General features: G+C 38.8%; 1 protein-coding gene across 1 annotated transcript in view; it reads left to right on the top strand.

The window, feature by feature from the left end:
- Nucleotides 1-15,903, top strand: part of GYS2 (glycogen synthase 2) — a gene marked incomplete in the record, with an annotated part of 53,021 nt that overhangs the window by 1,689 nt on the left and 35,429 nt on the right. Inside the window, 3 exon segments of the mRNA XM_019630363.1 lie at nucleotides 9,829-10,010; nucleotides 12,273-12,464; nucleotides 14,568-14,750. Of these exon segments, the coding sequence (XP_019485908.1) occupies nucleotides 9,829-10,010; nucleotides 12,273-12,464; nucleotides 14,568-14,750 (557 nt within the window).

Below are 15,903 nucleotides of genomic sequence, written 5' to 3'. Positions count from 1 at the left end.
CAGAGCCATCTCTAGTACACATAAATACCAGACTGTGCCTTTAAAGTTTTCTCTACAGAGTAGGCAGGAACTCAAGGATATAGCTTGTTAGTGGAAGCACATGGGGGAACTCTAGCACCAGGAAACAGTTAAGGTGTCTGTGTGGGTTCCAGTACCTGAGCAGGCCCCTTCTCCTTCCTCCTTTTCTCTTCATTTAGCAAACATTAATGGGGCATTGTCTCCTGGAGCCGGACACACACTGGTGAAAGCTGACTCTTATCCGTGGATCTGATATCCTGATAATGTGTATGCTGATATCAAGGCCTAGAATGGTGCCTGGCACATGGGAAATGCTCACAGGGTTTTTTCATTTTGAATGAAGGAATGAATATATTTATTTTCAGCCCCTATGCTGCCTTTGATATTTAATTTTCTTTCATTTCCCATGCAAAAGAAATGGGGCTTTCTTGACAAGAGAGGACCCACAAAGTGTTTTAGCTAATTTGATATCATCTCCAACATATCTTTATTTTAAGATTTATTTCAGTCTGAATTTTAGAAATGTTTATATAAATGGACAATTACCGTGTTCATCCTGACGCCATGTATTCACTGACACCCTAGATTCTTGTTACTTTAAACTTTTACTCTCCTGCAGTTCATAGCAGCGATAAGAGGCATCTTAGAGATCATAAACCCAACTCCTCCATTTCATAGATGAAACGGATGCCTATAGGCATTAAATGATCAAGTAAATGGCGGGGTTGGGACTAGCATTTAGTCCTCCTCGGAGTCCACTTATCTTTTTTGCTAATGCACAAGAATAAAAATTAGAGCATCTATTGCCTAAGGAAATGTACTACAGATGACAGAGCGTGAGACTTGTAGTAAAAAATCATAGATTTCTGAGACTGTAAAAACGTCCCTTAAACTACCTGAACATCACTTTCTTCATGAATGAAATGAATATAATATGCTTCAGTCATCTTACAGTGGTTTGTGGAAAGCAGCAAATGTATTTATATCCAGAAAAAGAAAAGATTTCTTAGAGAGGAAAAAAATCCCTCACTGCCAGAATTTTTTTGCCAAAGAACAATGAAAACGTATAAAATATAAAAATAAGAGAGTCATAGTTAAATTATTGGATGTTAATTCTCAGACCTTAAAATAATCTTTTACACTTATTCATATTACCCTTCAAGTGTATTGCTTTTATTCATTTATTATTATTGTCCACTTATTATTCAGCAAAGATTCATCAACTGTCTCTTAGGTGTCAGTCACTGGGAGATGGGGGTGGGGCATAGAGTTTAACAATACAGAATTGATTCCCAATCCTCCAGAATTTACAAACTTGCAGGATGATAGACATTGAATATGCAATTACAGTCAAACGTGAGGAGTATAAGGATAAGAGAACAAGATTATCTAAGACTATATATAGTGTGTGTGTGTGTGTGTGTGTGTGTGTGTGTGTGTGGAGGGTCCCATCTAGTTTGGGGTTTGAGACAAATTTCTTACTATAATCATTTCTTTTGCACAGACTTACCCAAATCATTGTAGACTACGGACCAATTATCATGTTGAGAGTATTTAGGATCATTAAAAAGAGTTTAATGAATATTGTCACAAATAATGAATGCTAATTTAATACTTCTGAAATTTAGTCATTAAATAATTGCTTCTGTTTTAAAAGCAACTAAAAACAACTTGTTTTAGTCGAAAGCCAGCATATCGCCAGAGAATAATATTTCTACCTGCTCCCTCCTTAAACTAGATGCCATTGCAGGGGGCCACGTGGTAGGAACGGCACATGGAAAAATTCAGGAAAATACAGTCAAAATCATACAGTAGAAGCTGACTGTGATTGTGAGCTCACTGTTCTGAGTCAGGTGTTCTAAAGGTGTTGTCAGGTCCACTTGATAAAAGTGGACTTCAAAGAGTTTGTAAACCTTGTAAAATTGTATCTGAAAATACCTGCTCAGATGTGTAAATGCTTTTTCAGAGAAGAGGACTGAATGCTTTCATCAGATTTCCAAAGGCCTCAAAAATTAATGTGAGAACCACTAGCTCTGTGTTCTCTGAATCCCTGGGTTCCCTTCTGTTAACCCCGAAGTGCCTAGAGCCAAAATGTCAAAATGTAGACGTTATGTCCTTAAGTATTGTTTTCCAAAGGCTTTTCTCTAGAGCAGAATGGAAGGGATTCCACCTTCCCCAACTAAACAACTAAAGAAGTTTATCTGTTTGTGATGCTGCTCACTTTCTTCCTCTGTTCCTCCCACCACCACTTTTAAAGATCCATCAACCGGTTCCTCCACACAGTTACATAGTTTTGCTGTCTATACCTTGTGGGCTCTGGAGTCAAAGTGCTGGATTGGAATCCCAACTCCATCATTACCTATGTGATGTTGGATCCATCTCATAGCTTCCCAGTGCCTCAGTTTCCCCATTTAAAAATAAGATAATAACATCATCTACCTGTAATGGTGCTGTGAAAGCTAACAGAAATACCAATTGTAAATAACCTATAACAGTACCTAGCATTTAATAAATACTCTGTAGGTATTATTATTATTATTATTTCTTCGTAAAGTGTATTCATAAAATGAGGGAGTTGGGTCATCCATTATCGTAATGGCTTTGACTTTGAGTGATTCCGTGGGTCAGTTTTAAACACAAAAGCAGAAAAGTGGGGGAAAAGACATGGAACAGGGTTGCTACAACCATGGGGACACAGTTACTAGGGGTTGAGGTTTCTTTGCCTGGTGTAGATAGATGTGCAGTGGCCTTGTCAATGGCACCTTAAGCCACACCACATGAAACACAATCTGTGAAAAAACCATGCGTGGCTCACACAGCTTCAAGAGAAACACTAGTCTCCCACTTCCTTTTCATCCTTTGGTCCTCCTCTATAAAACACGGTGCTGCCACTCTGGTATAATCAGGGTGGGGTGTGCATGTGGTCTTGCTCTAAGCGTCTCGCCTCCCGTTGCTCAAGACGGCAGCTGCTTTGATTTGAACCACGGACCCAGGAAAGCACTGGGCACATAAACACTTGTTGACCGCTGTCACCAGTAGCATTTACTCTCTATCCCACCAGCCCTGCTACCTCAGAGAATGGTGTTCTAACTGTACAATGACTGCCCCTGCTTCTGCAACTGTGTCTTGAGATAGGAGGGTCAGATTGTTAGCTATGCATATTAAAGTCATAGGATTTCCAAATTCTGTAACTTGTAAGCATTTAAAAATAGTGAAAATACTCCCATATTATATGTAAGTATAAAATGCCTTATTTTGGCTCCTGTCCATATTCCATATTGCTTGGGAATCCTGGTTTTAGCAATATCAGCAGTGTTTCTAGATGAAGCATATATGTCGTGGGAGCTCATCTTTTCTTTCTTGTGAAAGGTCTGATACTTTGCCCTCACACTAAAGATAGCTCCCATGTTGTTTCAGAAAAAAATATAGATCAATAAAATACAAAGTACATGTTTGAAAGTAAAGGGTAAGTTCAAATTCAGTGGCCTATGCTGTGTTAAAACAATAACGCATTACAAAATATGTGTTGGTGACTCTCTGGTTTACACTCCAAATTTGAAAATGAGAATGACCTTGTGTCTAAGCCATCACACTCACCTATAATTAGCGTGCCAAGAGAGGAGTTTGTAGTAAATAGAGTAGAAATTGAGGGAAACTAGTTGACATGTAAATATGGGAAGCACAGGGGAAGGGTAAAATCATGCTTGAGCATATGAAATGCAGTAAGTGGACCTCCCCACAGAAAGACTGTACAGGGAGAGGTCTAGGGGAAGAGATTTATTTACAATCAGGCCTCAACCAATACGGGATGGACTTTTATTTTTAAATTTTATGTTTTTATTCCTGATAGACGGAAAGAACATAGCGATAGAATCTATAAACACTCTAAGGCTATTTGGGGACTATCCGTATTAAAATGGAAGGCCGCAAGTGGGAGAAAGAGGTAGAAAATGAACTATGTTTATTTTTACATTTAAACTCCCAAATCTAATCATTCATGTTTTTCATATAAAGAATTTTTCCTCTCCCTTATGTTCTCCCTTAAGCAAATAAAAGTGTGTCTGAATTTACCCAAGTGTATTAGAATTTGAAACACATCATTTAATACACAAGGATGTTATAAGATCTCTGGATATATAGTTGCAAATAAAAGAGTTTTCAAGAATAGGACTGTGAATAAGGCATTAAATAAATGTGAGCCATCAGAACCCAATAATATATTACCCATGATGATGAAGATGAAGATGAAGGAAACAAGTCTATGGAAGAGAAATAGTTATTTGAAGGTTTTGTATTTTGTATATAAAATGGTTATATATATATATATATATCCAAAACATGTATATGTATACACATTTTTAAGAAAGAAAAAAAAACTGTATTAAAATTGTAATAATATATACTGATAACAAAAAATGAATACAAGTCACGTTTGACTTCTGCAATTACAAGAGGTGGTCAAATGGTTACCATCAGCATCCAGACACTTCTAATTATGGCGAACTACTGCTCGAGCAACGTTGGCCAATGTTGGCACCCCCAATATATATATATATATATTATACTTTAGAGAAAAACTATTTTTAGTTGCCCTTGCAAACAATTTCTCTAAATTTGTTTTTCCTTAACAAATAGTTTATATGGCTTATTAAATTTTCTGGAACTTGGGTAAATAGTTAGGTGTAGTTGATGTTGGCATCAATTTATATAGATTCAGATTCATTGTTGAATGGTTAAGTAAATCAGTCTGGAAAACTGCTTGCAGGATTTGCAGATCCTCTTCATGTGTTCCATGCTATGCTCATCACCTGCCATCTGAGCTGTGATAGATAGTGTTTTTATTATCAGACTCTGCTCAAGTGACAGTTTGAAGTACAGTCAAAAAGCCTTTTCTTAACAATGAAGTTCTTAAGGACAATAAGTTTATGTAAGCTCATATGAAAATTGCTTGCATGTAATATTTACATTTTGGGAGTTGTATTAACTCTTCTCATTTATAAATTAATGAATTCTGCTAGCATCATATAGTAGTACCAACCTTTGCCTTTTGTGTCTTATCTCTCAAAAGGCAATTTATGAAAAAGTATTATTTTGAGTTGTTCAGGCTTAAAGAAAAATTTGCAGAGTGCAATTCTATCTTTTGGCCATAGATTGTGACTATCTATTAGATTTATTATTTAAAATCTAAGTTACTGAAATAATAAATTTAAGAGATGCAGTTGCTATCAAACCCTGTATCCTGATGAATTGAAACACCTTATGAAAGATTAGTGAAAAATAAGAAACTTTCTTCTCATTATACAAGTAATAAAATTGCTCTTGGAAATGGAGTTGAAGATTGGTGCTAGGATCTGTATTAAATTTGAGAGTTCACACAGAATATCTGGAGTCATCCCCTTGCCTATAGATCATGGACAAAGTATTGCTCAAGAAATTGATTCAGAGAGCAATCCAAGATGGCGGAGTAGATAAACACTGTGCCTGCTTCCTTCCATGAGCACTTTAAAATTACAACTAAATTATAGAATAATAAACCTGGAGAACCAGCTTTGAAATCTGGCTGAACAGAATTTTTATAACTAAGAATATAAAGAAGAAGCCCTGTTGAGACTGGTAGGAAGGGTGGAAACATGAAATAGGCTGGGCCCAAACCTCGATGTGGTGGTTGAGAAACAGGAGGGATAGTTTAGCCACAGAATTTTTCCCCAGAGGAGCAAAAGACCCCAGCCCCACACTGGCCTCCCCAGCCCAGAGTACTGGTGCCGGGAAGAGGAGCCCCATAACATCTAGCTGTGAAGAATAGTGGGGGTTCCACAACTATCTGGGTGGAATGGAAGGCTGCAGGAAACCCAGAGATTCTCTTAAATGGCCGGCACAGAGTCTCTCACTTGCAGACACTCACCTTGGGCTTCTGTGGAGGGACAATAACTCGGGGGGAGGGGGGAAACATCAGAGACATACGGAGGCAGACTGAGGAGTGGCTTTGCAGTGAGGACTGGAGGACAGTCCCCATCTTTGCTATGTGGGGTCTTTTTCCCATGCAGCCAGTAGGCAACTGCCATCTTTAATGTGTTGAACCCTCCCCCACAGGCCAAATCTAAATCTGATTGGCTTGGTGAGCTCTGCTGTTCTACTCTGCTGACAACCTGAGACCTCGCACCATCCAATTTGCCCAACACTAGAGGTACTTTCTCCAAAAGTAGCCAACCCCACATGTATTATACTCTTCCTTGAAAACTATGAGAACTCACCGGACCCACGTGGGTGGCAGCTAGCCATGGTGTGCTCTGAAACTTTTGCTGAATAGCTCTAGGCTTAGCACAGGCACCAAACTAGAGTTTACATTAACCAGTTGACCACAATTCTTCCCACTCTAGGGACTCTCTGAGACCCTGCCTCATCCAACTCTTGTACTGCAAAAGGCTTTATCAGAGGCCAAACCTTAAGGGAACCAGCAGATGACAGCACACCTTGGGGTGTCCTGGCTTTTTGTGGAGCTACCCAGGTCCAGTAGTGGTGACAGCTATCCTATGTATTAGGTAAATCTACCTAATACATATCTATCAACAATTACTTTTAATGTAAATGGATTAAATGCTCCAATAAAAAAACATAGGGGGGCTGAATGGATAAGAAAACAAAACCCTTACATCGCCTGCCTTCAAGAGAATCACTTCAGATTGAAAGACATACAAAGACAGAAAGTAAAGGGATGGAAAAAGATATTTCATGAAAATGGAAATGAAACAAACAAAACCGCTGAGGTAGCACTACTTATATCAGACAAAATAGACTTTAAAACAAAGGCTATAAACAGAGACAAAGAAGGACCCAGTGATCCTGCTTCAGGGTATTTATCTGAAGAAACTCAAATGGCAAGGGGACATGTCTATCCATATGTTTATTACAGCATTCTTTACAATGGCCAAGATGTGGAGGCAGCCTGGGTTTCTGTCAATGGAAAAATGGATAAAGAGGAGGTGGTACATACATACAATGAAATATTATTTGGCTATGGAAGGAGATGGGTTCTTGCCATCTGCAGCAGCATGGATGGACCTGGAGGGTACTGTGCTGAGTGGAGTATAAGACAGTGAAGGACAGATGCAGTGTGATTTTGCTTATATGTGGAACCTAAAGATCAAAATAAACAAATGAAACAGAAAAATACTCTTAGATACAGAGAACATATTGATGGTTGCCCGATTGGAGGGAGATTGGGGGTGAGTAAAAAAGGGGTAGGGATTAAGAAGTACAAATTAGTCGTTACACAGTAGTCATGGGGATGTAGGGTATAGCATAAAGAATATATAGTCAATAATACAATAATAACTATGTATGGTGTCAGATGGGTGCTAGATTTGTTGGGGTGATAGATGGGAAGGGGTTAGGGTGAAGGTGAAAAAGGTGAAGGGATTAAGAAATACAAATTGGTAGTTACAAAATAGTCATGAGGATATAAAGTAGCACAGGGGATATAGTCAATAATATGGTAATAATCATGTATAGTGTCAGTCAGGGGGATCACTTCTTAAATTGCATAAATGTGTAACTATGTTGTACATCTGAAATTAATATAAAATAGTATTGAATGTCAACTATAATTAAAAATTTTTAAAGGGAGGAAAGATGAAGGGGAATGAGAGGTCCAAATTTCCAGGTATAAAACAAATAAGTCATAGGCATGCAATGTACATCATAGGGAATATAATCAATAATATTGTGATAGTGTGGTACAGTGTCAGGTGGTTGCTGGACTTACCATGGTGATCACTCTTTCAGGTATATAAATGTTGAATAACTATGGTGTATACCTGAAGCTAAAATAATATTGTACGTTAGTTATATTTTAATAAAAACCTTAAAATAAATTTTAAAAGAAAGAAATTGACACCGACAGTTCTCATATTCTCATGTGAGATCATTGTTTAGATCCAGCACAGAAAATAACCTGCCTAACTTTACTGACGGTCTTCTTCCCCTTGGTCCTATTCTTCCTACCTGGTTACTGCACCTCAGGTCTTTCTTTCTGAATGCTTATTACTCTCCATGTGCACTCTGTGTTCCCAACTTAGGGCTTTGGTTCTAACCCTTCCTTCTGCCTGAAAAAACTCTTCCCTATGATTCACCTCCCTAATTTCTTCATTCTTTTAAGTGTACTTACTCAAATATCACCTTTTCAATGAGCCTTAATTTTTTTTTTTAAGATTTTTTTATTGGGGAATTGGAGAAGGGGAACAGCCAAGTTGTTGTTTTGCAATCTTAGTTGTTGGGGGTTCAGCTAGCTCAGCTCCAGCTGTAGTCACCATCCAGCCACCTGTCAACAGCTCAGGGCAGCTCAGCTCCAGGTGCTGTGTTTAGTCTTAGTTGTGAGTGGGCGCAGCCCACCATTCCATGTGGGAGTTGAACCAGCAACCTTGTTGTTAGGAGCACGTGCTCTCACCAGCCGAGCCATCCTGCCACCTGCTGGCAGCTCAGTGGCAGCTCAACTCAGGCGCAGCTCACTGGCCCATGTGGGAATTGAACCAGTGACCCTGTTGCTCAGAGCTCACACTCTTTTTTTTTTTTTNTGAACAAATGTTGGTTGAATGAGTGATTTGTTTGAATAAATGAGACCAACCACAAAGAGATTTTTAAAAACTGCTGATCCAAGGATGCTATATAGAGCCCTGATTCAAACATTTTCAAAGATGTTTGCAAATATTATAGTCAAGAAAGAATATTCTAGGAATTTTCTTGTTCAAATCTTTAGAATCATCTAATGAGTCTTCTTTTTAAAAATGTTTTACTCTATATGATGCAGTAATTATTGGGACTGACTTGTTAATTGAGTCAGAGTCAAAATGATATAAAAGTAGGTGAGAACACAAGCTTGGAGTCAAACTGATTTGGGATCAATTTAGGGCTCTGCTAAAATGCTTAATAGGCATGTGACCTTGGTCAAGTTCCTTAACTTTTAAAAGTTTCAATCCCCCTCCATAAAATGAAGACAAAATATGTGCCTCAGTGGTTTATGAGGATTAAAAAAATGATATTATGCTTAAAACAGTGCCTAATGCATAGTGTTTAAAAGTTTTTAATCTTTATTATGAAAACAGCATTGCTGATACAACTCTAGAAATTATACAGTGTTTTCTCTTAGACACTGCTACTTTCATATGCAGCTATGTTAGTGATAACCTTCAATAACTAAGCAAAAAATGGCAAAAGCCCACAATTGTTGCCAACTATTTAAATAATTGTTAGGGGTTTGGCTCACTATGGTTTTTTTAAAAGTTAAGATACGCAGAATAATGAATAATTGCATAACATAAAACTCAATCTAATTAAAGTAACTGTACACTCCTGAAATTATATGGTGGTAGGACTTCTACAACCATGGGAAAGCATTTGCCTCTTCTCTTTGTCAGGTTCCCTTTCAGTGAATTAAAGATGATAATTATCTTTAGTTTTGGTATCAAGTATAATGTCAGCTTTATTTCATTGTTTATGCAGAAAATCTGATAAGGAACTTAAGGGAAAAAATTAGCTCAATATTTATAAAATGTGGGGTAAGCAAAGGTATAATTAAAATCCAAGAAATCAAGAATTCCATGTGAAAAAAAAAAAAAAAAAAAAAGAATTCCATGTGATTATAACAAAGTGGAAATATAATTTCCTTAGAAGGCTAAATAGTAGTTTAGAAGCAGAAATGAAGTAAACAACACCTTTTTAAGNCCTACTTAAAAATGAGAACTCACTTCCATGCCTTTATCCTTTAATTTGAATTCCTAACCTGATAATGATAATGGGACCTTTTCTTTTTAACAGTTGGTGGCATCTATACTGTGATCCAGACAAAGGCCAGAACAACAGTGGATGAATGGGGAGACAATTATTTTCTGATTGGCCCATATTTTGAGCAAAACATGAAGACACAGGTGGAACAGTGTGAACCTGTAAATTATACTGTTAAAAGAGCAGTGGAGACAATGAATAAACATGGCTGCCAGGTAAAGGATACTGATGGACACTTCATTTGACAAGTCTTAGTAAACTGTTATTGGAAAACAGCCCAATTTACATGAACTCACAAGAGAAGACCATTCATTTACTTAGGGAAAAGAAGCAGGTTTGTGAGAAAGATGATGACTTGATTTTAAGCAGGCACATTTTTGAGGCACCTTGTGAGAACCATAGGAAAATATTGAGTTGTATAATAGCTTTGGAGCTCAGCAGAAGGTATAGAGTAGATACATTTGGGGGGAAGTCGTTTGTGTCTAAATTGTAGTTGACATAATGAGTGTTGATAACAGTATTCAGTGGAAGTATATACACTAAGAGCAAAAGTTTTGAGCCAAACCTTGGGGATGTTAATGTGTTAGAACATCTACATTAAAAGAAGTCAGAGATTGCAAAAGTAGAAACAACAGCTAGTGATGGAGAACCAAAGATGTCCAAGTCCTAATCCTCAGAACCTGTGAACTTGTTACCTTATACAGCAAAAGGACTTTGTAGATGTGATTATAGTAAGATGGGGAGATTAGCCTGAGTTAGCTGGGCAGGCCCAATATAATCACAAGAGTCCTTATAAGAAGGAGGCAATTGAATTAGCATCAGGGAGGAGATGTGACCGTGGAAGCAGAGGTTGGCGTGATGAGTTTTGAAGGTAGCCAAAGGGGCCAGGACCCAAGGAATGTAGGTGGCTCCCCCAAACCTGTAAGATAATCAATTTGTGTTGTTTTAAGCCACTAGGTTTGTGGTAATTTGTTGCTACCACAACAGGAATAGTGAGGTCAAGGGAAAAGAGAGTTTCAAGTATAAAGAAGGGATTAAATAAACAAAGGATTGAACCAGGGTCAATTGGGTTTAGCAATATTTAAGGTCACTCATAGTAAACTTGTTAAATATAGCCTCAAAGGAGAAGGGGAGGTTAAATAAGATTGCAGTAGGTTGAGGATTGAGTGTATGGTAAGAAAAAGGGTACAAAGGTTGTGGCTATGTCATTTTTCTATGAAAAGGAAACAGTTTCATTTTGACATGGTTTTGAGAATTAGTGTTTTATTAAATGTGAGTGAGACCTGAGTATATTTATATGCCAAAAAGAAATATCTAGCAGACAGGGTGAAGTTGAAAGTTCAGAAGAAATGGATGACTGAAGAGAGTAAGTTCACAAAGAACGGGAGAGGAAACAAGATCTGAAGCACTATTGAAATGATCTTTCTTGCTTGCTTTCACTTAAACAGAAAATAAAATACGAATGCAAGTAGAGATAAGTTGATGAAGATTTCAGGATGGTCTCACTCAGGGTTTTTGATGATCTCACTGTAGTAGGGGTTAAAGGTCATCTTATGAGAGGAGGCAAGTTTTAAAATAAGATAATTTGAGAGAAGTTCTGAAACAATGCTTAAGAAATAGATAAAAGAATTCCTGGACACCTTTGATGTATAGTCATGACATTTTAGTGTTACAAATATACATGACTGTGACTGCCTCCAGCAGCAATCAGCAGCCTGCATGAAAGGGCAGGAAGTTGAATAGGTGGAGATTCAATGTTGTTTAGTTTCAGCATTTGTGCAGTGGGGCAAATTGGCACAAGTGTTGGAGGTAACTGTGCGATTGACTAAGCTAATGGTTGAACTGATGGACAGTCAATTTAAAGAATGTAATAGGGTAGACTTTGAACTGCTAAATGAAAGAGATAATGTATCTTGGGCAATATATTTAATTAAAATCTCTGGCATCCACCATATTGAGAAATACTTCAAGTCACTTTTTTTTGAAAGGAAGAATAAGAGAAATCATATACATTTGTCTACAGAAACAATTATTTTTTTCCTAGCAGGAAATATTGTAAGTCCTGTTGCATAAAGAAAAATAATTGACACAGTAGAAATTATATCCATCTACAAGTTGTTAAAGATACAAAGCAGTTCATCTTATGACTATCACACAAAAAAATAGATGATAATTAAATCCTAAAACCATGAGCTCAAGGTCACAGGAAAGAGTATATGATCTATAGATACTTTCTTTTTAAAATGACCAAATTTACTGAAGAGCAAAACTTGGAGATTCTAGATGAATGGATGCAAGCCCATTGCATCTTCAGGTTCAAACATCTGACACTTTGTGTTATCACTATGATTTCCCATACAGTTTGTATAATCTGCTATTGAGCTCTGAGTAAAGCTTGTATCTTCACAGCACAAATACATTTTCTTCCCTTGCATTACTTAGCATTATTACATGGCTCTGTGTTCTTTATATGGCAGGTACGTTTTGGAAGATGGCTGATAGAAGGGAGTCCTTACGTGGTGCTCTTTGACATAGGGTATTCGGCTTGGAATCTGGACAGGTGGAAAGGTGACCTCTGGGAAGCATGCAGTGTCGGCATCCCTTATCACGACCGAGAAGCCAATGATATGTTGATATTTGGATCTTTAACTGCCTGGTTCTTAAAAGAGGTACAGCTCACAGTTGTATAGTTCTATACAGGAGGGCAGCGCAGTTGTGTTCCATGCCCGGCGTGCTCAGCAATGATACCATTGTTTTTAGATTCAGTGAATTTTTTTTTAATTGGGGTATTGGGGGGAAGGGAACAGCGCTGGGGAATTGGGGGAAGGGGAACAGACAAGTTGCTGTCATTTTGTTCTTCAGTCTAGTTGTGGAGGACGTTGCTTCACTGGCCCAAGTTGGCACCATCATTGCGCTCTTTCCGGGTGAGGCAGATCAGTCGCCGGCTTCTGGATGGCCGCTCACGCTGGCTGCTGGCTACATACGGTTGCCCATGGCAACCCACTGCCACAGGGGCTGCAGCCTACGCCGTCGCGGGCGACTCCTGGCAACCCAGCTCCAGGTTGAGCTGTTGTTCAGCATCTTAGCTGTAGAGGGCAGTGTCACTGGCCCTCATATGTGGGATCCGAACCGGGGCCCTCTGGCCTCCCAAGCCAGTTCTTAATCATCGCGCCACTCGGCCGGCCCAGATTAAGTGAATTTTGAGTTGATGCCATTATTGATTGTCCTAATATGTTTCAAAGCAATCTGAGAAAATGTCTAGCATTCCTCAAACTAAATGTCAGCCTTTGGAACAGGGTTATAATAGTGTTTATTAATATTTAACCTCATGTCAGGTTTAAACAGAATAGTGTCTCTAAAACATCCCATTATATTGCCTGCTACATAGATGATACTCAATATATATACAAGAAAAAAATAATATACATCATGCACCATGTACATGAATCTTAGAATCAAGGAAGTAGGAAATAGCTTGAAATATTTGGTTTTGTTTATGCATGAGTACTTGTGCAAGTGCAGTGACTTTTAGAAATGTTCATCATTTGCTAAGGGCTGAAGTGATTCCAGCAGTTGCTAAGGAGTTCATATCAGTGAAATATCCCATAGATGAAAAAAACCAAGTGTTAGAAACCAGCCCTTGTTAAATGAGCCAAGCCTGCACTCTCTTAAGTCCTCAAAGCATGACAGTAAGATTTATTTGCGTTCTTTGCATCACCTCAAGATAATGATGCCTAACCTAAAAATGGAGCGTCCCTAGCAAAGTGGGGTGTGGCTAAGGACAACTCACAGAACTGTTGTTGGGAGTGTGCTCCCCTTGGCCAGTCTTTCTTACTGATGAAGTCATATTCCAATAGCCACAAAGGTTTGCCTTGAAGTGAAGGTGAAGGTGAAGGGGCGGTCCTATTGCTTTGTGTTGGTGACAGAAGAGGAGAAGGTGGTGGTTGGGAGTTGTGCTGGCAGATCTGGTCTAATGACCAATACGCACTCTTGCTTTAGCCTCTGTTGGTGGAACCAATTATTGCTCTGTGAACTACCTCCCTGAGCCACTGCTCTCAGGGCTGAATTCAGCCTCCAAGTGAGTGTGTGTGTGTGTGTGTGTGTGTGTGTGAGTGTGTGTGTGTCTGCTGTCATCCTTTCTGTTAAATGGAACAGAGGGGAGAGAAACAAGAAAGTAAGAGCCCCAACTTCCTTTAAAATAAAGCAGTCCCAGAAATAGAGATTGTCTTTGGTACAAAGGATAAATAAAGACACTGAAAAAAAAAACAACCAGGCTTCTGGGCAAGCCCTGTTTCTGCTGTCACCTCTGTTGCCATTGATCTGTGTGTGCAACTGTTAGTAGCTGTGAGGAACTTTTTGAAGAATAGATACTTTAAAGTACAAAGATTTAGCTAGCCTAAGTCAGGGGTTCTCAAAGAGCATTTCTGTGGACCACCAATAGCAGCATCACCTGAAACCTGTAAGAAATGCAAATTCTTGCCCTCAGCCCAGAGCCATTGAATTAGATTACCTGGGAATAGAACCCAGGTGTCAGGGCCTGACAAGCCTTCCTGGTGGTTGTGATGTACGCTAAGCATGGGGGTCACTGGGCTTTATGAACATGCCACCGAATCTTATAAAACACTTATCCTTGCTAAATCTGCAGGTTTCATATTTAGATCCCTTTAAATTGTGCTAAAATTTACAGGCACGGTAACTTGCCTTATGTTGTGGGCCATGAGCAAGACCACACTTCACCAACAGCTTTTCTAAATGCCTGTTTTCTGATGTAGGTGACAGACCATATGGAAGACAAACACGTCATTGCCCATTTCCATGAATGGCAGGCCGGAATTGGACTGATCCTTTCTCGTGCCCGGAAACTTCCCATCGCTACGATATTTACCACCCATGCCACACTGCTTGGGAGGTATCTTTGCGCAGCAAACATTGATTTCTACAATCATCTTGATAAGGTAATAATCCTACTTCCTTCCCCTTCACCACTTTCTTTCTGATCCTTGAGGCTGAAGGATGAGAAGTATTGATCTTTATGTTTCATCTGCCAGCCAGATGGCAGAAGTGCCCTTTTAACTAATCAATATTCATGACAAAGCCTCCCCTGGGTGACAGAGAGCTTGTATATTTTAACTGTTCAGAACGCAGTAGAGAGGCAATGTCTGTCTGTTATGGAGTAAATAGATCCAAGATCCAAAGAGGCATGATGGGAGTAAGACACTATGGGCACAAAATTGGGCTGCTGTCTCCCCTGAAGCTTGGGAAATGCTGTGAGGGCACTGAGTGTCAGGTAGAGAACCGGAATTCTAGGCATGCAACTTGCACTATGAGCGTTACTTCCTCTCCTCCAAGTGAAAAAAATGGTCTGATTTCTCCTGTAGCTCTGCAATGGCTAGGCTAGGTGGAGTTTTGTGGGGGTCAAATAAGACAGACCTTATTAAATACAGTGACCTGGGGCAGCCGGTTAGCTCAGTTGGTTAGAGCGCGGTGCTCATAACTCCACAACTAGATTGAAACAACTACTTGACTTGGAGCTGATGGGTCCTGGAAAAACACACTGTTGCCCAATTTAAAAAAAAGGGGGGGTGGATTCTGTATCACTCTCAGGAAAATTAGGAAGTTGGAAAATTGATTTCTAAAGACTTCTCCAGTTTAAAAAAAAATGCTAAGATTCTATGAAATAGAGTATATGTGTGTGATACATAAACAATACTTAGATAGTGGTAGTGGAGGATTATACAACTATCTCAAAGACACTCTGAGTGCAGGGAAGTTTTTTTTTTTTTCTGACAAACTTTAACATTTGCAAAGCAGTGAATGGTTCTAATGAGAGTTTTCCTATGAAAAGGTCAGCTTAACCTAAAAGTCAAATTGTAAACATACAATGTACATTTAAAATGCTGTTCTGAGGGTCAGGAGTTCAGTGAAATTTCCTAATAGTGAATGATCGTGGTAGACTAATAGGAGCAAACCAGTGATCTGTGACAAGGTCAACAACTGTGTTTCCTGGAGAAGAGCAGGTTTGGATTTTTGTAAAAGAGAAAATAGGCATATCAAATATTTCACTTCAAAATACTTAAGAGCATTATGTAGTAATTAATAAAAACAACT

The sequence above is a fragment of the Hipposideros armiger genome, unplaced genomic scaffold, assembly GCF_001890085.2.
Source record: "Hipposideros armiger isolate ML-2016 unplaced genomic scaffold, ASM189008v1 scaffold_904, whole genome shotgun sequence".
NCBI lineage: Eukaryota > Metazoa > Chordata > Mammalia > Chiroptera > Hipposideridae > Hipposideros > Hipposideros armiger.
Note: the sequence above shows the minus strand (reverse complement) of the source record. Positions and strands in the feature narration are given on the sequence as shown.